Source organism: Leptosomus discolor, chromosome 2 (assembly GCF_034619465.1).
Source record: "Leptosomus discolor isolate bLepDis1 chromosome 2, bLepDis1.hap2, whole genome shotgun sequence".
NCBI lineage: Eukaryota > Metazoa > Chordata > Aves > Leptosomiformes > Leptosomidae > Leptosomus > Leptosomus discolor.
Genome location: NC_141392.1, coordinates 36,325,742 through 36,349,716, shown reverse-complemented (window position 1 = coordinate 36,349,716; position 23,975 = coordinate 36,325,742). Strand labels below are relative to the sequence as shown.

Sequence of the window (23,975 nt, the reverse complement as noted above, 5' to 3'; positions counted from 1 at the left end):
AAGGGACAGCAGTTTCCCCTCTTTTTGCACTTGCAGAGAGTCTAAAAGCATCCCCGATGGTCTTTGCATGCACTTTCTTGGGCTTGTCAACATTGCTGGACCGTGTGACATCATACATTTGCGTTGCCCTAGCAGCGGTCCCACAGCAAAGCAACAGATCTGCGGCACTGGGTGCAGAGGCCAGCAGCACTGCAGCAGGCTTTGCAGCAGAGCTGTGCCCTCACCTGAGGCTTCTGTCTGAGCGAACCCCCCAAAATGTGGCGCAGCCCCATCCCACCAGGGCAGCAGGAAGGCGTGTCCATTCACGGGCCTTTGCCAGGAGCAGTTTTCATGGCAACTGTTATAAAGGATAATTATGGTGAATTCCTTAAATGGGACTGAAGTCAGCCTGCTACCAGATAGCAGGAAATATTTATAACAATCACTTCCAACTGCAGCCTTTCATCTAAAATCTAAACAGCAAGCTGAAATCCCCAGGCCTGTAAGTTGATACCTTGGCTATATATGGTCAAAGAACTACACAGGGCAGAAAAAGTTGCTAAGTCCCTAGCAGTCCTCCTACATGCGGCACCAGTGAGATCCATTAACCTCTGTAAAATTAACAAGCCTGTGTAGTCAATCAGCTTTGAAGTATGATTGTCATGCTGTTGCATTAAGAGCTCTTCTCTCCCGGGGATGCCTCAGCATGCTGCACTCACAGCCACGTGTATGACAGGGCGCAACACACTGGAAATGCACAGGGATGTCCCCCGGCCTCACATGCCTGCAACAGCAGTTCTGAATTACAAAGCGCTATTAACTATTGCAAAGTCATCGGGTGACCCACTGCACTCTTCAAATAAAGCACTGCCAAGCAGAGGCAGGGCATTTTGCAAGACACTCACTGGCAAACAGGGGAGTGGTGTTTTCTGGTACTCAGGCTTGCAGAAATGAAAGCAAAACCAATTCCTGCATGAAAACGGACCTAGAAAATCGAAAGGCACTAAAACACATTGCTTCAGACACTAGTAGTAACCACGACTAACCCTTTGTAAAAAAGTTCTTTTGATAGCAAAAGTCCACATTTTCCACTAAAATGTCAATATTTTATTTTTAAGAATCTGCCAGGTGTCCTTCCTCAGCAGCAGGAAATGAGCTACAGAGCTTTACTCAGAGAGGTGCTTCATGTGTCACATCTTCCCGCAGCTGCCTGGCCACCCTGACTGAGAGCAATGGCCTGGCACAAGGTTCTTCTTCACTACCAGCAGATTAATGAACTGGAGTCTGGCTGGGACAGCGGTGTTTTCTTGTCACCCTCCTCTGCTTTTAGCTGAGTGTTTGCTAACCTGACACCATAGATGTCAACTCTGTCTCCCCTTCCCCCTCTTCTTGTAAACTGTTGCCTGCCTCCTAGCTTTCAGGTTTACTGTAATGCTGGAAGAGTTACTATTTCTGGATTTGCTGCATGGTTGTGAGGGCAGGGATGTTGCCTCTTAGGTGAGACACAGAGTAGGGATGTATGCTCACAGACACAGGCTTGAAAACCAGCACTGGAGGTTTCCTTTCGGGGGGGGGGGCGGGGGTGTGTGTGTGTGTGTGGAAGAACAGGTTCGCAGGCCCTGAAGAATCAACAGCTTTGGCCCCATGATATTAAGTGATTTCTCTCTCCAAGACACTGTTGTGCACGTGCACTCCACCAAGGAGATGGTCTCATGCTCAAGAGCAAAAAACTGGCATTCCTGCTCTCCGTCTGCTGCGTGTGGGCTTTTAACAGCTCACCCGTAACATCAATCGCAAACCAGTCAAGTGAGTTTGCCAACACACGTAAACCTTGAGCTGGAGCTCACAATGCTTGCTCCTCATCAAGAGATCGGCCTCTGCATAGGACATCTGACAAAGCAGTCTGACAGGCAGATGAACTCATGTGCCTCTGGGGTAGCCTGTTTCTTTTTCATTGCAGTTGAATGCCTTCCCAAGCACCCACAATTCATTACTTGAAACTCAGCTTCAAGCAAACAGCAGTGAACATCTGAATTAAAAAAATAGACATTATAAAAGAAAAGTCATGTTTCCTGTTGCGAGATCTAACATACTGTCTCAACCTGCTTATTGTTACTAGGCAAACAGCAGCAAATTCATTTCTGCATATGTCCCTGCCATATGTGGTGACAAAACCACGAGAAACATATCTATTTAAATGCAAACTCTCTTTTTGTAACTCATGCTGTATCTTGGCAGGGCATGGTCACAAAACCACCAACCAACCAAATTTTGGTCTCAGTCAGTGCCAAAGCAGCAGTAATGCCAGCTAGCTACACCACAGCAAATGGTGAGTTTGCAGGGTGGAAACAACCACCAGATGCAACAAACCTCTTTGCAGGGACAGCAAGTAAGAAGATGGGGGCTTGAGAACTGCAGTTTGAAATACAAATCCCAATAGTTTTTGCTGGTAGTTATTACGTGGGCTGTATCACAGTGGATATTTGGCTTATTTAACCACTGCTGGTGCATTCGCAGCAGGAGCTCATCCTGCAGGCAGCACCAGGCTGTATGCACATGCAGCACTGCACATCCCCATGCAGCCTGGGGCATATGCTCAAAAGGTGCTGAAGCACCCCGATTTAGATCCCAGTAAAACACAGCTCATTTATTACTTTTTGACACCTGAGTACTAAGCCCACCAGACATCGGTTCTCTCTGCAGGGATCCTGCAAGGCCAAACCGGGAGCAGCATTATGCCTGTGTAGGTACCCACAGCACATTTTGGGGCAAGATGACCCAGGCCTGCCTGGTTTGAGGCAGGGTACAAGCCATCTTCACCTGAGTCCGTGACACTCAGGAGACAAGCAGAGGAAACTGGAGTGGCAGGACAGAGAAAAGGCTGGGGTGGAAACAGGGACTATCCGAGGAAAGACAAGAGGTCTCTCTGTGAAGAAGGGGTTTTCCAACCCCAGAGGAGGTGTGGTGAGGAGAGACCTTGATGCCTGCTGACCCTTCCCAGCTTTCTTATGTGCTCCAGAGCCACTTTGCTGTCAGTCTTCTTTCTGCATGCCTCAGAAGCCTGGTTACCTCTAACCACTGGTCTGCATTCCCTGCCTGTGTGCCGTAACCAAACACAGGGTAGGAAATGCGGAAAGACAGATCTGAAAAGGAAGGCACATCTGCTTGATGTGCCCAGCCACAAGGCTGGAAAGGAAAAGGACCAAACCCCAAAACAGAGCTGTGATATTTGCATGCAGACTCAGGCAGTTGCAACCCAGCTGATTACATGCCCTAGCTGAAACGCAAGAGCCATATACACTCACTCTTTCGGGTGAGTATGCAGCATCCTCAGTAGAAATCTGAGTGTTACAAATATTTGTTGGATCTTCTCTCAACAATTTGAACAGATAGAAGCCAGGGGTTTAGCTACTGGGGAAAACTCTCCAGGTTCATCTGCAGTCTTTCATACTCCTCTAGACTTTAAAAATGCACTGCCTTGTCTGCAGCCGATAGCTTTGAGATTTGAAAAGAGCTCCTTTGCCCAAAGAGCAGCTGTGGAGCCTACCAACAGGAGCAGTGGCCAGACGATTAACCCTCCTGCTTCAAGGCATTTTCAGCCACAGCCATGGCTGATCTGGCTTCCCTCTACCAGGCTGCAGCTACCCTTGCAATTCTTCCAGTGGAAAGGGGAATTACTCTCCCTTCAGCCAGCAGGAGCTGCTCCCAAGGCCCCAGTGCCCACCTCCACAAGGCAAAGACAAAACAGCCTCGTATTCCCTGCCAATACATTCTTCTTCATCCACTCGGCAGAGTCAAAGCAAAGAGAGTTCCCATTCACAAGATAATGAGAAGGAAGAAGTACAAGACTGAAAAACACATCTCTGATGGGAGCATTTCAAAAGGTACCCACATTCCAGAAGGCAAGAACTACTCCCCACCATATCAATTATCTACACAGATGTGAAAAACTGGTTGACAATGAGAAATTAGATAATAAAAGCTCTGATTTCATAAAATCATAGAATGGTTTGGGTTGGAAGGGATATTAAAGCTCATCTAGCCACACCCCCCCCCCCGCGCCACGGATGGTCAGGGACACCTTCCATTACATCAGGTCACTCAAACCCCCATCCAACCTGGCCTTAAACACTGCCAGGGAGGGGGCAGCCACAGCTTCTCTGGGCAACCTGTTCCAGCACCTCACTACACTCACAGTAAAGAATTTCTTCCTAATATCTAACATAAATTTCCCCTCTTTCAGTTTGAAACCCCTCATCTTATCACTACACTCCCTGATCAAGAGTCCCTCCCCACCTTTCCTGTAGGCCCCCTTTAAGTACTGAAAGGCCGCTATAAGGTCTCCCCAGAGCCTTCTCTATGCTGAAGCCCAACTCTCTCAGCCTGTCATTGTAGGGGAGGCATTCCAGCCCCCTGATCATCTTTGTGGCCTCCTCTGGACCCGCTTGAGCAGGTTCATGTCTCTCTTGTGCTGGGGGCTCCAGGGCTGGACACAGCCCTGCAGGTGGGGTCTCACCAGAGGAGAGTAGAGGGGGAGAATCCCCTCCCTTGATGTGCTGGCCACTCTTCTTTCGATGCAGCCCAGGATGCGATTGGCTTTTCTGGGTAGTGAGCGCACATTGCTGGCTCATATTCAGTTTTTCATCCACCAGCACCCCCAAGTCCTTCTCCACTGGTCCCAATACTGACCCTTGAGGAATGCTCCTAGTCACTGGTCTCCACTCAGACAGCGAGCCATTGACTATGACTTCCAGCCAACTCCTGATCCACCAAGCGGTCCATCCATCAAATCTATGTCCCTCCAATTTAGAGACAAGAATGTTGTGCAGGACAGTGTTGAACGCCTTACACAAGTCCAGGTAGATGATGTCAGTTGCTTTTCCCTTATCCACCATTGCTGTAAGCCTATCTTAGAAAGCCACCAAATTTGTCAGGCATGATTTACCCTTGGTGAAGCCATGTTGGCTGTCATGAATTTAACACATTAAGGTTTCTGTTATGGCTCCAAGTATGTGTAATCTCAGTGCGTGCTGAATTTTATTTATGCCTGCATTGCCTCCACCTTTGGAGAGCACTGTTACAGGGCACAGAGTGGCAGAAGAAGAAATTAAAGGTAATTTTGTTCTGCAGCTCAAGAGATGTGAGCCATTTCCACCATCACAGTGTGCAAGCGAACATCCACCTCCCTCACAACTGAACCTCAACTAATGTGACTCCACCCCTACAGCAGGATCATGGCCCAGGGCCTTCCCAGGACAGTAAATCTCTGCAGGTAACTCTGTTAGTGTTGCTATATGGATTTCTGTCACCGAGGACTGAAGTAGGCAAGAGTGACATTTTGTTTTGTCCCAGGCGTCTTCTCTAAAAATAAGCCAACTCCACCTCTAAATCTATACGGTTTCTCCTCCTCTAACTTTTTAAATGAATAACAGGTACGCTTGTGTGGAGTTTCCAATTTTCCCCATTTTCACTGAGAGGAGAATATGCAGTGAGGTACTTCTGGGGAAAAACCCTCAATCAAACATTTCCCCAGTTCCAGCTGTTGTAGGAATGGCAACCAACAAGCCTGTATAACCTCTGTCACACAGGGAGGTAAGCCAAATGACCTTTACAGGCCATCTCTAGCAGCTTTGACATACATAGCTATGTTGTATTTGTAGTTTAGACCAGCTGTGAGATGAAGCCTTTCTCTACAGCCTATTATTTATGTTTAAAAATTGATGGCCTCCACCTCGACCAAAATCTGCCTACAGCTGGCAGAGAGATCCCACAGAGCAATGAAGAAAACTGCACTTGAATGTCACAGTCACCTGATGGCTTGGACACACCAATAGGCAGAGAAGATCCTCAGGACATATGAGCTGGGTTTTCCTTGGAGGGTTTTACCCTCTTGAGTTTTGCTTCTCCTGAAAAAACCTGAAAAGAAATCCTTACACTTGTTCCCCCTCACTTGTGAACACCAGAGCTGCGTGACCTGTTTTGTAATGGGACTCATGGAGAAACCAAGGGAGGAGCAGGAGAGAGCAATGCTCGTGCTGGCATGTCTCCAGACCCACTTTGCTCACCCTGCAGCATGCCCCCATCCTCAGGAGGATCTGCATGCGGGAAGGGCTTCCCCTTGTGGGTCAGCAAATATTTTGGCATCCGGCCTCCTAAGGGTTTAAACTCAGCCAGTTAGTCCCAGGTTTGTTACAAACTCATCATAAACTAGTCTGTCTCATCCTCTCCTTTTCATACAGTAGCTCCACACCACCTTGTCGTGTTAATGACACACTCTTCTTTCTGCGTTAGAAGTCATTAGTGCAGTGGTGCTGGGGAGATAACTGCTGCCAAATCAAGGCCTCTGCTCACAATAACTGGTGCAAAGAGAACACCATCTTGCTTCATTTTTAATGACCCAAATACAAGTCTAAAGCTACCTATGTTCAAATGCATTAGCAGAGTTCACCAGTTCTCCTCTAGTTAACACATGTGCCTAAGTTTTAAAAAAAAAAAAAAAGAATAAAACTCATGCTAGTCCCAGCAAGGACTGGTGGGCAGGCACTACGCCCCACTCCCCACGGTTGCTGGTGGAGATCACCATCACTCTGAGCTCTGGGTCCCAAGGTGGCATGTGGCTTTGTGACTCCCACTTGCTCCTTTGCAGGATTTTCCATCACATAACTAGGGTGCTAGAAGGAAATCTCTACTTGCAAGGAGCCGTTGCACAAGTTGCCTGACTTGGTATATACCTTTTCAGCCTACTGGCTTTCACAAAGAAATTGAGATGCTGAAGTGTTGTTGCTTCACCTTCTGCCATGGTTGCTGTTAACAGGGGTTTTCAAAACGCTTGGCCTGAAATCCATCCCCTGCTTAAGTTACAAGAGTTAATGAAGGAAAGTTTCATTCAAAATGCAACTTGAATTCTTGATGAAGCAATAACTAACTAACTAAACCCACAACCCCAAACTTCAATTAATTTCTTCAGACTAATTTATTCAGTTGCAACTTTCCTGAAAGGTAAAGTTTTCTTCCCTAGTTAAATAATGTTCACACAGATCAGTACATTTCCCCTCATATCCAGCCTCTGCTCTAGCTGGGAGGGAAGGGATTAACACAATATTAAATATGGAGCTCTTCATGTTTTTTCTTTCCCTCTCTCACATGTATGTACCCATCCACACAGAGTATGACTACCTTGCACCAAAATGCTAACCAATAGCAGGAAAATTCAGATGAATTAAGTTCTCCCTTTCCCATGCACAGTGATTTTTCTTGGCAAGGCCAGAAGAATTCTCTTTTCCTCATTGCTTTTACCTTTGCTGCCTAGTGCCAAGTCAGGGCTCTCCCTGCAAGCACTCTGAAGCTGAAACTTGTGCAATATCAGCTCAATGCATTTAAGACATGGATGTCAAACTCGTTCTGTAGCAAGAGCCAAAAAGCGTTTTCCAACTGGCTGTTGCAAACTTGAGCAGCCCAACCTTGCTCTAAGCTTTGATGGGACTAGGGGCCTCTCAACATGACCCTGAGCACTTTACAGCTCTGGAATTGCTCACCAGCAGCTGAGAGGAAGCACTCATATGAATCACTGTGATTTTGTCCCTCTTTCATTTTTCCTTCTACCCCTCCTTTTCCAATTTTCATCATGCATTCACTTCTCTTTTACCTTATCATGTCTTATGCCCGTACAGACACTTCCCTGGTCGGTGTTTCACCTACTCTGATTGCTGAGGCATAGCCATATGCAACCCTTGGGTTTACAGGCACCTTGAGGTATATGCATCCCTTTTGGAGATGGCTACAGTTGCTGTGTGAGTAAGTCCATCTACTCACACCAAGAAGAAAGGGCAGTGGTGTGAATTAGCTTTGTACCTGAACTGTGCAATAGCTGAAGGTGAGAAACATGCCATGCTCATGAAGCAAAGCAATGGCTGAGCAGTACCACGCTCCCTTTGATGTGCAAGTGCCTGGTTTTTACACCCTGAGAGTCTGATTGTACCTTTCAGAAGGTCCCTGTTTTATACCATGCATGTGGCTAAGTGTCCAAGTAGGCTGCTGTGGCTCTCCCTCCTCACTGGTGCTGAACTCGGCTTCTCCTCCACTTCACACCTGAGACCCCAGCACAATATCAGCATGCCTATAGCCCAGCCATGAGATTACAGCAATTGGTAGTGGAAATCAGCACCTCTCACACCCCACCTGCATGGCCTGGCTGCCTTGTCCCCATTACGAGCCAGGCCCATGCTCATGCCTGTGGAGACAATAGACATCTCCTCTTACAGGCTTCCTGCCAGCGCTGCCAAGCCTCTTGCCCTGCATCACAGCCAGCAGCTAACAGCTTTGCAGCATCTCCACTAAAAATGCACTACATTAGCAGTGTAATGAGCTCCCCAGGTTGAGTCTTTTACTGACTTCCTGCAAACCACTGAAAGGACAAACTGCTGTTTTGTTTCATTAGCCAGTGCTTTGTAGAAATCTGCTTGTGTATCTGCAAGAGACCAACATCCTCATTCACACTAGGTCTAGGAAGACTTGGATTGAGAAGCACCTTAAGCCTCCCACCTTCCCTTCCAGCTCTGCAGGATTAACAATAGAGAGCAATTCTACCCACAAAGCATGGCAAGTTCTCCCCTGGCACACCAAAGGTGAGAGAGGGCACTCTAGATGCTAGTCAGCATTTTTCTTAAAACTCCCAATCTTAGAGCTCTGGGATTCAACAAGAAATCTAATTTTCACCTAAAACCCAAGGAGTGAAGAAACCCCTGAGGCTTTAGCTCTTGGCACAGCAGAGGAAAACATCACCAGGAAGGCTAAGGGAAATAGAATGAACCTCAATGGCATTGGCATCACTTTCAGGTCTTGTAATGCTTTAAGCAGCCATATCACCAGGGAAGCTGTTTGTGAGAACACTACAGATGGCGACTCATGGGTTCTGTGCAAGGACCTAGAAGAAAGTGGGGACAAAGACCAGAGAAGAGAGGGGTACCAGGAGACAAGGATGCAGGAAGAAGAGATCCAGCCTTTTGCTTGGGCTTTTCAAAGTTACTGCCTTCAGGATATAGAAGCCCTCTGCCATTTTATATTTACAAATTAGAACAGGCACCACCTCCTTCAGCACCCAAGGCTGAATTAAAGCCTTCCTGAAGGGTTTGAAGTTGCTGAGGAAGAGGAATTTTGGAAAATTTCAGACTGGTTCTGCAGTTCTACTCTGCCAGATGATGTGAATCCATCCAGGCTTTCCCTCACTGTGGTCTTACTACTTTAACACCCAAAAGCAGCTATGGGATAAAAGCTACCGCTGCAGTCCACAAAGCTTGCTGGCTCAGCTGGCACAGAGTGCAACAGTGAATGTTTGAACAGAAGGCAGGCACTTTACAGTGAAATCAGACTGTCCTCCTGGCTTGGAGAGGGCAGGCTAAAGGACTGTAAGTCAGCAGCTATGTATATGCTGTAGCAAAGGAGCAGGGAGGGGAAGCAGCTGCTTTAGTGGCTAGAGCAAACTTCTGGAAAAATAACCTAAGATAACTCTGCATTGATTGTGGAGCAAAAGGGAACATCAGCATGGTGCTTCCTGGCGGTACCAGGAGGCCCCTGGCTGGCAGGCAGCATGGCAGGAACTTTGTCTCCTGTACATTGGGAAGGAAGGGCACAAAGACTATTTCTCTTTCTCAGGCCAAGTACTTGCAACCTCTCCAATTTCCCCTACATTTTCAGGATAGCCTCTCCTTGTGTAGGTGCCTGCAATGTCTGTGCTCAGCTGCGTGGAAAAGCAGAGCAATCCCCCATTCAGTGCCAGAGCTCTGGGTTCCCATTACCTGCTCTGGGAGAGGGAGGACACCAAACAGAAATAAGAAGCCGGTGGTCCATGGGAATATTCATAGCTCTTCTCTTCAGATGTGTTTCCCAGGTGAAGTTGAATAAACACAACCCCTAGCCCACTGCTCCCTCCAGATCTGTTCACTGGCACCTTTGTGAGGGCTTTCCAAGACTGCCAGTTCTCAGGAGGCCAAGATGTGGTGTCTTAGTTGTATATAATTAAATACTTCTCCCTTATCTAGATTTCAAAGTTTACCACTGGGGCTCCAGTACCAATGTTCTCTTCTCCTCTAATTAGCTTCCTTAATCTGTGCAGCCTTGCTTCTTCCCCCATGGGGACAGGGCTCTCCTGCAGGAAAGCTTGGATTGCATCTAATTATTAGCAAAGGAGACAGACGGCAGGCAAGCGCTGGCCATGTCCCAGATATCCGTCGTGAGAAAGAGCCCAGATTGGGTGGCCACGGGGAATCTCTGAAGGTTGCATGTATATGCACGCATTTGGTCTTTCTGCTCTGTCTATAGGTTGCTTTGCATGTTACCCCATCACAAAGTTGGGCAGAAGACCATGCAGGAGAGAGGCCACCTGACCAAAGTATAACTCATATGATGAACGCTTTTTCCTGGCTGGCACATAACAACAAGAGAGGAAGAGTTCCCAAGACCTGATCTGACTCAATCCTGTCCTGAAAGAGACAATACACCTGATATCTTCAGTAAATTTTTGAACAGTGTCTCTAAGCTGTCCTCTGCTGTTGACAGAAGTCATCCACTCCACCAGGCTACTCCTGAGTAGACCCATCTGTACTAGGAGGAAATTTTCTCTCCTGTCTAATCCGAATTGCCTCTATTGCTTCCTTAAGTCCCTGCAGACAGAGAGTATCTTATTGCCCTTTACATAGCTCAAGGCTTAGACCTTTCCTACGCCTCTGCCTTCATAAATTAAACAGCCCCAGTTCTCACAGTCTAGGTCACATTTCTCAGACCACCAATCATTTTCTGTGCTTTCTGTTGGATTCTTCCCAACTTCTTCTGTAGTTAAGCGCTCAGAGCTGTACACAGCTGGGCAAAGAGAGTGTAAGGATGGCTGCACTCCTCGTGAATATCTTCAGGATGACATCTGTCTCACTTATTGCAAGAGCATGACGTGAGCTCAGATTTGGCTGCTGGGTCACAACAGCACTCCCTGACTCAATTGTTCCCCTCCCACTTGAATTTGTGCTTACGACTATTCTTGCACAAGCACTTTACAGTGTCTTGCTTCTGCTCAGGCTGTTTCCCAGCCCATCTCTGTAAATGCCCATCCTACCTTCAATAATGCTTCCAGCCTCTCCACTCTTTCTATCTGTAAGTTTAAACACCAAACTTCTCTTTTCCATGTGCAACAAGCTCCAGTTCAGGACAAGTATCTGCTGAACACTTTTTTACCCCCATCCAGTGCCACATTTCTCTTTCCAGACAAGTTTGACCCCATCACCCCAGTGGCCCATTTAGCCAGCGCTTCCTTATGACAGTACTGAACAAGACAACATTAAAAGCCCTTCTGAAACTGAGTGATATGACAACCATTGCTTCTCCCTTATCCAAAAGGCTCACATAAAAGGAAATTAGGTTGGCTTGATATGTTTTGTTCTTGACAAATATATGCTGGCTGTTATTTTTCTCCCCATTATCTTTGAGGTACTTACAAATAACGTGCTGATTTATTCTAGGTTCCTTTAGGTACAGAAGCAGACCTAATCTGGCTGAGCTGCTTTTGAAGGCAGCTCCTGAGCTTGCCTGCAGATTTCATCTATTGCCCAGGAAACCTTCCAGGGGGGCTGCTAGCAGCTCTAAGAGCTCCTCAGGCATTCCCCTAAACACTAGGCTAGATTTCAGTATGCTCGTTAGGTCTGAGGACAGACCCCTTCCCCTTCCTCCTTTGCATTGCTAAGGCATGGACAGGACATCTCCTTCCCCTTTAACTCTCATCCAGCTCATGCTCAGCCTGACTCTGACCCAACACTCCCATGCTGCTCTGTTACAATACTCCCCACCAAACTGACCCATTTTCAGTTTTTTGTATGATTCTTTCTGAGTTCCAAGTCACTGGAGAGCTAGTGAGTCAGGTAAATCTGTTACACTTCCTTCCCTTTCCACTGTGGTACGCTCACTTTGTGCTTGTGACTTTGGTTACATCATTTTTACCCTGTGTAGGAGTGATACATTATCCCCCTAGGTCACATCACATGTCCAGTCACTAAGGAGGAACGTAAATTTCAATAACCAAACTTGAAGTGTAAATGCAAATCTACTGAACTAAGCAAATACAAAGCCCTGTACAGACTCTGGTGCCAGGTAAAACCTGCTCCCCACCTGCTTGAGCCAAAGCAACAAGTTTCATCTCAGATCCAGAGCCCCATTTTCAATTAAACCAGTAAATCTCTTCCTTGCTCATTGCAGCTCTATCTATTCCAGACTCCCTGCAGAACAGACTTTTTTTCTGCCTCATATGCTGTGACAGGGCTGTGTATTGATGTGAGAGCTGTGCGGTATTAGGACAGCAGAGCCCGGGCTGCGAAGTGGCATTGCTGAGAGTTAAAGGAGGGCTGCAGCCAAGGACACACAGCTCCTCAGAACATAATGTCTGCAGTCTCCAGACAGGCGTGTTTCTTGCCTGTATCTAAAGGCATGCCAGGATAAGTCATCTGTCACAACACCGGCAAGAGGAGTGCTCAGGCCGCACAGGTAAGGTCTTGGGTCAGAGGACAGCAGAACCAAGGCCACATGAGTGGAACAGAGATGGGAGGATGAGCGCCAGGGAGAAGGAGCAGGCAGGGCAAAACACCTGAGGAGCTGAGCCGTTAGCACTGTAAAGCTGAGACGCTGCCTGGGCAGTTTGAGGGGCTGATAAGTGCTTTAACGGGTCAATATACTTCTACCCCAAATTGTTTCCAAGGCCCCAGTGCATAACTATTTTGTCCTCCTGGAAGCAAGCAACAGAGGTTGGAAAAGAACCCAGAGCAAATCAATCCTTTTTTTTTGGTTTTATTTTGTTCTGGACCCAGCAAGAAACTTCATGTCCTTCTTACATGGGATAGCCAGTGAGACAACAGTTTTATCACCTGGTGACGGTGCATCTGGCCTCTGGGACAAGGCTCTCCTCGGGGTGTACTGGGCCTGTGGTTAATTTACAGCCATGTCACATGACCCCAAAATAGCACAGTGTGTGACTACTGCACACCTGTGTTGTAACAGGAGCAATTAACCGGAGGAATCACTCAGGCACTCCAAAGAGCAAAGCAGCGTCCTGACAACAATGCCATAAAATTTAAACCACCACTAGATAAAACCCAAAGTTAGTATCTCTGCACTGAACTCCACTTGGCCTCAGCCATCTGAGAGGATCTGCACTCAGAGGACCTTCCCCTGGAAAGGACTTTGCTCTGATGGAGCAGGCACATGCCATCAGCTCCATCTCTCTCCTTCCAGCACCCAGTTCACAGGGATCCAGTCTGTACCCCCATTCTTCGTTATTTCTTCATTTCTCATTGCCAGATACATTTTATTGTTACTTTGATTGTGTAGGAAGGAGTCCAGATACTATGTAAATGGAACCATATAGGGACTGGATGGAGGAGGCACATGCTGGTCACCCTCTTACTTGCACAGCAGTGGGAATATTTTCTCTCTTACACTAAGATATTTTTAAACCAGAGAATGCTGTTACTATTCATTGTCACCCAGGATCCAGCATTGCCATTCTTGGAAACCAGTGCAACACCTCCAGTGTCAGTGTCAGAAACATTATTAGTAGAGTTTTAGATATCTCCCAAGATGTCCTCAGGCTAAATGGCATTTATGACTTGGAGAGGACTGACCTTAACTCCAACCATGCCTGAGACTGCAAAGCAGAGAACATACCCACTAGTACCAGTGCAGCTAGGCCATGCACCCAGCCATCACAAACACTGTGGCTGTGAAAGACTAACTTTTAATCAAAGCTCCTCATCTGAGAGTACTGTAGAAATACAGGTGGTTCAGCAAGACCAGACTGTGGAGGGTAAGCTAACACAGTTATCCTATGGTGCTGGAGGAGAAAGGAAGGAGCAGAGACAAGGAATAGCATAGGTGTCCTTCCCCTTGCATGGCAGTGATGTGCATGTCCTTTCTAGTGAACACGCAATTTCATCCTTGGTGTGAGCAAAGCCAGTAGGGACACATACAAGGCAGACCCAGACGTGGAAGACTGTGCATCACCTCTGGTACACCTGCCTGCCAAGGGCAGAGCGACATCGCATCCCCTCTGCCGGCAGAGAGCCAGCCGATAGCATTCCATCCACCCACAGCATGTGGGATGATGCCTCTGGGCTCAGCTTCTCCCCCTCGAGGAGGGTCTGTTTCTGACTCAGCCAGTGGTTTGCCAGGTCCAGCTTCACCTCTCTGTTTGGCTTTGGAAGACAGCAGATGTTTCTCTGGCCATCTGCACAGATGCTTGGATGCTGGCTATGGTCAGCTGTCTGCTTTTTGTTCTGTTGCTCCAGTTTTAAGCCCACAAATGCAGCCCTGCTGCTGGAAGAAAATACTGAGTGCCATCCACCGAGGTTAAACCTGGGGGCAAAGTGTCAGAGGAAAGAAGCCTATTCCCAAGGCAGACGCACAACTTGAACTTGCATCGGGATCCTGCGTATTTACCTCTCCCTGCTCAAGAATTTGCCACAGTAAAGGATCCCACGTGCACAGGAGGGAGAGGGATGGATCCTTGCTCTGTTGACAAGACCTGCATATCACAGCTGGTGCTTATGCTGCTGCCAGCAGTGCTCAAGCACATGCCAGGGAAAGAAGAGAGTCTGCAAAGGGGGACAGGACCTCTCCTATCCCCTACACTCATCTCCCCAGCAAGGAGCTGCAGTCCAGCGTTTCACTCCAAGATAACTCTTTCCCATGCCAACAAGCTTTGCTAGGGTTGCTGCTTTAATTTCTTAAAACAAGCCTAGATCCTGTGTTTTATAAATTGCTACAATGCATTTAATAGGTAGCCTTTTCATAAAGGAGCACAGTGGATGTGTACACAAGGCCTGATGAAGCTAATAACTGCCTCTCAATGGCTTTCAGAGAGTTATTACATATTTAAGATCCAAGCTCCCTTAATCAACCACAGAGATGCAGCTGGCAGCAGCAAATTGCCAACAACAGCTCATTACAAATAAGGAAACATTGGTTTTTCAAGGACAAAGACTGTGTCAGTTCTTCAGCAAGAGCTAACCACTCTTCTCCTCACCCTTCCTCTCCATTCCCCCCAGTGATGTGCTGGCACAACTTGCTTCATCCACAAACACAACCTCGCTGTCTAATCCCCTCCAATCAAGTACCTTGATTTCATGACTTATTTGGGCAAACGGCACAGACTGCATCCCGTGCTCACTCTCCCCAAGCTATATGGGCGGAACTTGTCCCATAACACCATGATGACATACCACAGGAGCACACCCACTGGCCTTACTCTGGGGAGGAGAGGACCAGATCAGGCCATAAGACACTTAGAGACACGCTTGTGAGTATGCACTTTGCAGGCTTGAGACCTGACATGGCACTTGGGGATGATCTTTTCAGTACACACCACGTATGTGTGACTCGGTGCCCAGTCTGTGTGCACAGGACAACAGCAAGCAGGACCCAAAGCAATGATACATTTCAGCCCCAGCAAACTTCTTCTCCCCAAAACTCCACTGGAAAGGGAAACAAGCCCCTATGCCATGCCCCAGCCTGGTGTGACACACATGCTCAGCTCCCTGCTATGGGCCATAGCCAGGGCCACCCCCCATAAGATGGACCCAGGGCACTGGTTGCTTCTACCAAAGACCTAGATCATGGTGGCTGTATGAGTTGCCTGCAAGTCCCACTGAGTCAGACGGGACTGCCAGTGGTGAGGCGAAATCATGCTTTAAAACCCAAGCCATCTGCTGGAAGCAGGCCGAATGGGAGTTTAATCTTTCTTTGGTCTGTTTTGATATCTCACACTGTGCCTCTAGACTTTAACCCTGCACAAGCCAGGGCTTGCGAGGGAGGGGTTGTACACTGACCCACGCAAACAAAGTGGGACGCACAAAGCGGGAGGTAATGTGTTCCAACAATGAAATGTGAAAAGGGGAGTGTTTGTTTGCTTCACCTTCCACCTGGTTTACAGCAATCTCTGCCACATCAGAAGGCTCTCTGCTGGCTATGCTGGAGGTTTCATTTTCTTCTCTGAAGCTGCAGGCCGTGGATGCAAAACTGAGCTAGAAATGTCCCAGGGCTGAGTCGGGATTTTATTTTTGCGGTTTCTTTAGAAATACCTCACCCAACTTATTTTGGAAAAGAAAAGGGGAACTTAAAAAAGCAGTGCCACTTCGTTCCTCCCCTGCCATCATCTGTATTTATTGACATTGAGATTTTTAAAGGTCTCTTGGGAGGAAGGCTATGTGGTCTCTGGGGACACTTTCCCTAAAAAAAATCAGAGGATTTAGCTGATGTTTGTGTCACTGTCAGCATTTGGCTCCTAGATTTCTGCTTCCAGAGAAACGTCAAAGCTGGCTTGGACAAGCCAAATTCAATGGGCCAAGAGCGTCACTTCCTAAACCTGCATCAGACACCTTTTACAAAAACAGCTAAATATATTATGAATAGTAAGATCTATCGACATAAGATTCTCCATGCATTTACACGTGTAACTGCATAGGTGAAATACAAGTTTAGTTGGTTATTCATATAATTGTGTGTACCATTTTCTTCACTGACTTACTAAAAACTTTTCTTTTGGAGTGTGTAGGTGCAGACATCTGGGATGCAGATTGTAATAGATCTCTAGTTGCAATGTTATCTCTAGGGAAACCACTATTTTTTGAACATGAAAGGACAAACTGTTTTCTTATATCTTTGCAGTCACATCTGGAAGAGCTGCCCCTCATGGTGTTTTGTGACAGCAAGGAGAAGAGATCCCGTCAGCTGGGGGAAGGATTGCTTCCTCCTCTAAGATAGGAAGCTAGGCTTCTTTCAAATTATTTGGCATTCAGTCAGGAGATAAAAATACAGTGGCTAGGTGAACCAGTGACCTCTTCTGTGATCACAATAGCTGAATAGATGGGAGGGCAGGAAGAGGCTGCAACTGCACATCTCCATGTTCTCATCAAGAAAGCTTTAATCATTAACGGAGATGCAAGACAAGGCTGGAGTCCCCTTGTTGAGGGTGGCCCCTGAGGGAAGGCTCTCTTTTACACTCTAAATCATAGCACCCTGTCCTACACTGATCCCTCAGAGCCCCAGGTACCCATGCAGCATCAGTGAGACTGACCTTGCTGAGACCTAAGTCAGAGGTGTGGGTGAGCTTTCCCACACAGCTTGGAACAATCTGTTGTGCAAACCCAGCTAACCCCTTTGCAAAACACATTTAAATACTGTTTCTTTCACTTGCCGACATGCACTCATTGAATACACAAGCTGTGCTCCAGGAGCAAGGAGCAGAAAAGCATCACTCCAACAGGCCACTAGGCAGTGCTTGGATAAAATGTTCCATAGAAAGACCAACATCTTCCCCACTACACATCTTTTTTTGGTGGCATCGGAATGAGATCTTTGTTTAAATGCACAGGAGTGGCATGGCTTCAGCAGTTACCCATCTATTTTGTGTGCTCTGGGAAAGGGGACATCAACAGATTGCAGAATGGGAAAATCTCTCTGGACGCTGCAAACAAACAACATGTTACATAATTGGGCCTTTTGGGAACTGGAAGAAGGTCTCCAGAAGATCAGAAGGCCCTCCCAGAGCTTTCTAATTTTACTGGGCCTTACCAGCAAGCCAGCCCTCTAAAAATAGAGGCTTATACACAGTTTTCTTTAATCCTCATGTTCCCTTACACTGCCTTATCTTTGTTGTTAGTGCCCCAGGAAAACACATCTTAACTCAATTTTATCAAGATAGTTGATACAGCCTAGAATGGCAAAGCTGAAGAGGCACTAAAGGTGTTTAGAAAGGGCAGCAAAGCCATCTCTTGGCTGCCAGAACATGGGAAACACTGATGTTTTAGAACTTTATTGAACCAAATGGGCTGGGGAATTGCATCATTCTACATAGCTGTGATTTAGCTGAAGCACAGCACTAACAAGCAATGATATAGCAAACAGGCTTTAGCTCTATAATCCACATACTGTGCTAGCACATCTTCTTTAGTCCCATTAGAGCAAATTCTTCCAAGGGAGGATGCCTGTAAGCGGCACTTGGGTTCAGGACTACAGCGACTTTGTGCTGCAGGGCTATCCTCAACTTGTGCCCAGGCAAACACAGACCTGCAGGCAATCTGCAAGTCACGTTGTACCATCCAACACCTGAACATGGAATACGGCAGCTACGTTTTAGATGAATACCTACTGCCTTTCAGGCATGTGAACAGATTGCAATTTGTACAATATCAGCTTCATCCTTCTCCCAGAAAAATAAGGTATGTGCATGTCCTCTCCCACCTGAATGGAGCAAGCCTCTTGGTCAATATGTGGCCCTGCAGTCACCATCTGTGCCACCGTTGGCAAAAGGCAGCAGTGAATGCCTATATGGAGGAAAGGCCACCAGCAGAGATAACAGGTACAGCACAGCAGGCCCCAGCGCAACACCAGGGAGAACGCACCACCATCCCACTGCAAAACCCCGCAGACTGAGCACGAACAGGCAGTGCAGACACAGGTGACACTACCTGTCTTTGATGAAGGACAGCACAGAGATCCTGGCCAAAGTGATGAATACAAGACAAGGGGGAAGCCCAAGACCCTCTGAGCACAGAGGGTCAGAGGGTCAACACATGCAGAGCACGTGGCCATGTGTTTGGCCTGCCTTGTAAACATGTCATGTTCCAGGGGAACTGAGATCAAATGCCAAAGTCTTCCTGCCAGTAGCCCAGTTTTGCTAGTGCTGAGTGACCTGGTTAGAAAGTAAAGAGCCTTTGGGGGATATCCTTATAGCCTAGTTCACGGCATGTCTGCAGACAACTCCCTGCTTCTCCCAAAATGAAAAAAAAAAAAAAAAAAATCATCAAATAGCTGCATTCCTCTCTACTACAGTTATCATTCAGGAGCTAGAAACGATGACACACCCTGTGCTCTTGACCCTTGTGCGAGCAATATGAGTGTTCTGCTGCCCAGATTGCTGGAGCTGTGACGTTCTTGCCCTGTTTTTCCTGAGAAGTCAAAACGCCAACTGGTCTAATACTGTGCCTGAGAACAACAAATCACTTTTTTCTTTCCCCCCACTTTGAGAGGTTTTACGATTCTCCCATTTTCTTCATTTTCTTCATTGTCCCTGTACCCACAGAGCAGATACAAGTAACAGACAGAAAATAAGGCCTGCTCTCAGCACTCATCATTCGTCTGTCTCAGCTCCTAAGAGTCCAGTTGTATGATATGCAACACCCAAACCAACATATAGCTCTCCCTTGACATAGCAGTGCCCTTTTTCGGTGACTGTTCCAAATTCTATGCAGTGGTTTTGTGCTACAGAGTCTACTGTTGGCCCAGACCAATCTACTGGGCCACAGATTCACTGTAGGAAGATCCTGAGGCTGGAACAACACAACTCCCAACCCTTGCTCCTCCCAGAGCCCCAAGTGGGCAAGGAAATGTCTTCACGACATACCCAAGGATAGATGTTTTCTATCATGATTTACTGTCATAATTTATATTCTCCTCATAATGTAGTAAATAAGGCTACAGCACTAATAATTTTTCCACCATCCCCCAAGCAACACCCAGGAGTAGCCTCCAACAGCTTTCAGTTTCTTTTATTTGCAGTCAATGTGGCTGCAGTTGCATCCTAACAATGAGGCTTCTCTGCATGACAATACATTTTCAGGACATGCATTGGACAATGACCCAGGTCTGCAGCCTTTAGAAGAGGAGAAGGTGAAGTGACCTTCATCAAAACCCTGAACAGAGCATCAGTGGAACAGGCTGTGGCCCAGTCCCAGATGATGTGACCCTCAACAGGCAAGGTGAAGTAGGTACCACGATTCATACACTCAGTTTAGGCTCTTCACCAAGACAGGTCCTTGTGACTGGGTGGTAACAGCCAGCTTAGTTTTATTTTCTGCTCCACTATAAAGCTAAGGCTACAGAGATCTCGGTGCATGGGTAGAGTGTGGGAGGCTGAGATCACAAAGCAGTCCCACCTCCCTGCTGCTGGAACGGTGGAGTGCCCCTGGGCAGGCATCACTCTCTGGTCTATTAGCAAGGTAGGAACACAGCATTTCAGGCTCCCCAAAGCGCGTAAGGCCATTCATGACTTACTGCAACATGCTGCCACCCAAAGACCTCCAGTGCAGCTCTGGGAGCCATGTGCATTTAATTTCAGGAGAACCAAAGACTGTAAGTAGCAAATAAAACCTTCACTTACACTATCTCATCGTTCTGGAACTCCAGCTCCCCACAGGTGTCTTCAAAGTCCTCTCCTCCACCTTTGGCAGAGCCTTCAATGGTTTTGTAGGGCACAATAACATTTCCTCGTGCACCAGAGGTTCGCAACACTTTCACTTCCATGGTCCCCACGCTTTCACTGACGTGTGTTACTGGCTCCTCAAAGGTGAAGATGCCAGCGTGGTCATCATCAAAGATGGTCACTGTGGCAGTAGATGGTGATCCCAGGCAGGCGAGTGTTGAGACACGATTGGCCTCAAGAATGCCTTCATCCGAGGCCTCAGTGCTCACACGGACGTTGCTGAGATGGACCAGGAAGTTCTCATCCTCCTCAAATATGTCATCGTCGATTATGCCAACACGGATTTCCTTCTGGGTCTCTCCAGGCTTGAAGACCACTGTCCCTTCAGTGAACTCATAGTCTGAGCCAGCATTGGCCGTCCCATCCTCTGTCCGGAAGTCAACGTACACTGTGTTGGTCAAGTCGCCTCCCCGGCGAATGATGGTCAGGGCAACAGTGCCACAGTTCTCCAGACACTGGTAGGTACCCTGCTCAAAGTAGAGCTTGCTGATGGGGTCATTTTCTGCCACCTCACTGTTGACCTCGTGCATGCTGACAGCTTTGCGGGCCTGGTCTGCAGCATGTCTCTTCAAGATGTTGCCGGCTCCCGTCATGAGCCGAGTGGCCTGAATGCGGTAAAAGGCCCTGCTCTTCTGCTGCTGGCTCAGGACCTGGTAGTTGGCCAACTCTATAAGCTGTTCAATTTCCTTGTCAGGGTGCTTTTGCTTCAGCTCCTTCAGGATCCGAGCCATTTCCCTCCTGGCTTCCTCATCATCCTGGTCTTTCTCATCCACGTCCAACACCAGTGTCCCATCCAAAAAGTTCTCCACATGAGAATTAGCAACCTTTCCGTCCATCTCAATATCAGCTTTGGAGGAGGGCCGGTCACCCTCATGCTCAATGATCATGCCTCTCTGCTTGCCAGCTCGGTATTTCTTGTAGACATACTTGTAAAATAAAAGCCTCCTGTCAGCTATCCAGGCAAATACTACACAGATGGGGAAGAAGAAGAAGGTGAGCAAGCCTTCCCAAACCTCCACAATCCCAGGAGAAGATACAGATAAAATAATGTAAAGCCAAGTGTAGGCAAAGATGCTCCAGGCTGCTGTAACAAAAAACACTCGCAAGTGCTTGATCTTCCTTGTCTCTCCATCTGGAACAACGTAAACACAGATCGCAATGATGACAAACATGTTAAACGCAGCACTCCCCACAATTGTGCTTGGCCCCAAGTCCCCTGCCGTGAAGCCATGGCCACACACTTCGATAACAGACAGGAGGATCTCAGGGGCAGATGAGCCCAAGGCCATCAGTGTGAGGTTGGAAACGGTCTCATTCCAGATCCTCACTGTGGTTTTACTGGTCTCACCATTGGGCTTCTTGATGGTTATTTCCCGCTCTTGGGATGTAATGACTTCGATGGAGGACATGAAGCGGTCAGCTATGATAGATACTCCCAGGAACATGTATACCATTGCTACAAAATACACTGTTGCCCGAGCAATTTTGTCACCAAATGAGGGATCTTGGGGTTCCCATATTGGTAAAATAACACCCTTTTTGCAGATGTATGAGCCAGTGCACTCCTCGGTGTCATTCATAGGCAATTCACTGGGGCTCTCCGCATGTATGCCATCTGCATGGAAGAGCAACACCAGCACAATGCTCAGGAGATGGTAGCTCACTGGGAAGGTGGGTGGATAAGTTGCTCGTGACATGGCCACTTCCACCGAACAGGTCCCAGACATCCTTGACCTGCAGAGGCGAAAGGAAAGATGCATTAAGCAAGCTGACCAGAGATAACAGATTTTCCTCTACACTCTGTTTATTTCCTGTATTTCCCAAACGTACAATCAAATTGCCTTGTTACTTAAGAAGACCCATGTAATGAGCCCATTTGTGTTATGATTAAGGCAGTTTTCCACGTACAAATCATCTAGGTCAGTTATCTGAACAAGGACGGATTCAGATGCTACCAGTGGCCTAGCACCTACCCCCTTTAGCTACTACGATGTTTAATGCCACTTTCTTTCCCTTTGCTGAAAGCCTATTTGTTCAATTGCATTTCGTTGGTTTTCATCTAATTAAAGCCCATCATTCTGCTTCACAGCTGGCAGAAGTGTTTCCCATTTCAAAATTACAGTGCACTCACTGGAGTTCAGGGTAAGAGCAGGAGCAGACAGGGAAATCTACTATCCTCCCATCATTTTTAAAAAATATTTTTATGCTTGCCATTTTTAATCACTGTAAACTACATACTTCACAGCCTTTTCTTGCTCACAGTCCTCCAAGCATCTACTCTGCCTCAGAAATCTGCACAAAGTGAGCTCAAGCCCTGGCAAAACCTTATTCTTAACAGTAACTTGGTCATAAGGTGCACCAGAAGGGCAGTCTTTAATTAATGATTTTGGAGCCATTCCTTCTACAGCGCATCACTTTGCACCTTCCCAAAACTGGAAAGAGCCCTATATGCATCCAAGTCCAGCTTGCTTGGCATGCTTTGAGAGGAAACCTGTCCCTGCGCTCTTTTCCCACTAGGTCAGCTTTGACGGCTTCTCCTTCAAGGGCTTTTCTCACTCCATTTACAACATCAGTCATCAGGCATGACAGCAGTACTTGCCCTTGTCCTGCCTCAGGATTTTCCAGCAGTGTAGAGGAGCTGTTAAAGAGGTTTGCAGTTAGTTAACAGCGCATAAACGGACAGAACAGATGCCTTTAAGTACATAGAGATGCTTAGTGCAAAAACGTGAGCATGCTCAGTGCTACATTCTCAATTTTACTAGCCAATAAAAGCCAGATTCCTCGTTATTAAAGCTATACTTTCTTCTTAAGGAGAGCCTTTGCCATACCACACTTCTCCATTCCAAGTTAATTAAATCACATGGTACTTAAAAACGTTTCTACAAAGATAGGGAAATGAGTATGTCAATACTTTTACTTTGCTGGAGATTACAAAAGGCTGAACTGGACTTGCTCATAAAAAAATCTACACCCCAGAAAGAAAGAAAAAAAAAGAGCTCAACTATGAAAAGTTTAAACTTCTAAGAGAAGGATGGTATTCTCAGGTCCATATCAGAGATGAGACACAAGCAGGAGATCCAGTCAATGCTTCCCAAAGTCCAGCCTCTGCAATGCCTGACAGGTCTTGCCCTACCATTTGCCATCTGCCTGGTCTCCAGGAAACACAACGTCACGTCTGACAGCTGCACAGCTGCATGCACTGAGAGACACAGACCAACCCATCCATGCTAAAGGCTGTATGCAGTGACAGCATCCCAGCTGTCACCTGCACCCGGTCACAGCAAGTATGACCCAGGCAGGATGGCTAAGCACACCCTTCCCTCTTCCTCCTGAAAGTGGGCTTGTTTTACAGCACAGCTGGAAGCCAGGCTGGCTCTCCAGCCACACAGCAGGCAACATATGCTGCATTGCTGACTGCAAAAGTACAGCCAGGCAGGCATTCCTTGGGAAAAGCATTCACCCTCCTAAACAGGGAGAGACCAATGCCCCCTCGACGAAAAGCACCTGGTCACCACCACCCATCTCCTTATCGCCCATGACACAGAAATTACCTCTTCTCATTAGGGCAGGGTCATATTACGCAGGGACAGGGCTGCGTGCAAGTGAAGAACTGGCTGGAGGAAGCAATGGGTACCATCCTTCACCCACGTTACAGGATCTACTCCACAAAGAAACATTGTAATGATGGATCAAAGCCCTCTCCTCCATT

General features: G+C 47.2%; 1 protein-coding gene across 19 annotated transcripts in view; it reads right to left on the bottom strand.

The window, feature by feature from the left end:
• SLC8A1 (solute carrier family 8 member A1) overlaps positions 1–21,993 on the bottom strand; it is a 108,566-nt gene extending 86,573 nt beyond the window's left edge. For 8 of the 19 annotated variants that reach the window (XM_086460907.1, XM_086460908.1, XM_086460903.1 and 5 more), the window contains exon 1: positions 20,165–21,690. In XM_086460907.1, the coding sequence (XP_086317033.1) occupies positions 20,165–21,675 (1,511 nt within the window). In that variant the 5' untranslated portion in view covers positions 21,676–21,690. Of the gene's footprint in view, positions 1–20,164 lie in introns of all 19 variants that reach the window. The other 11 variants (XM_086460896.1, XM_009955956.2, XM_086460894.1 and 8 more) reach the window with 5 other exon arrangements.
• Positions 21,994–23,975: the final 1,982 nt, after the last annotated feature.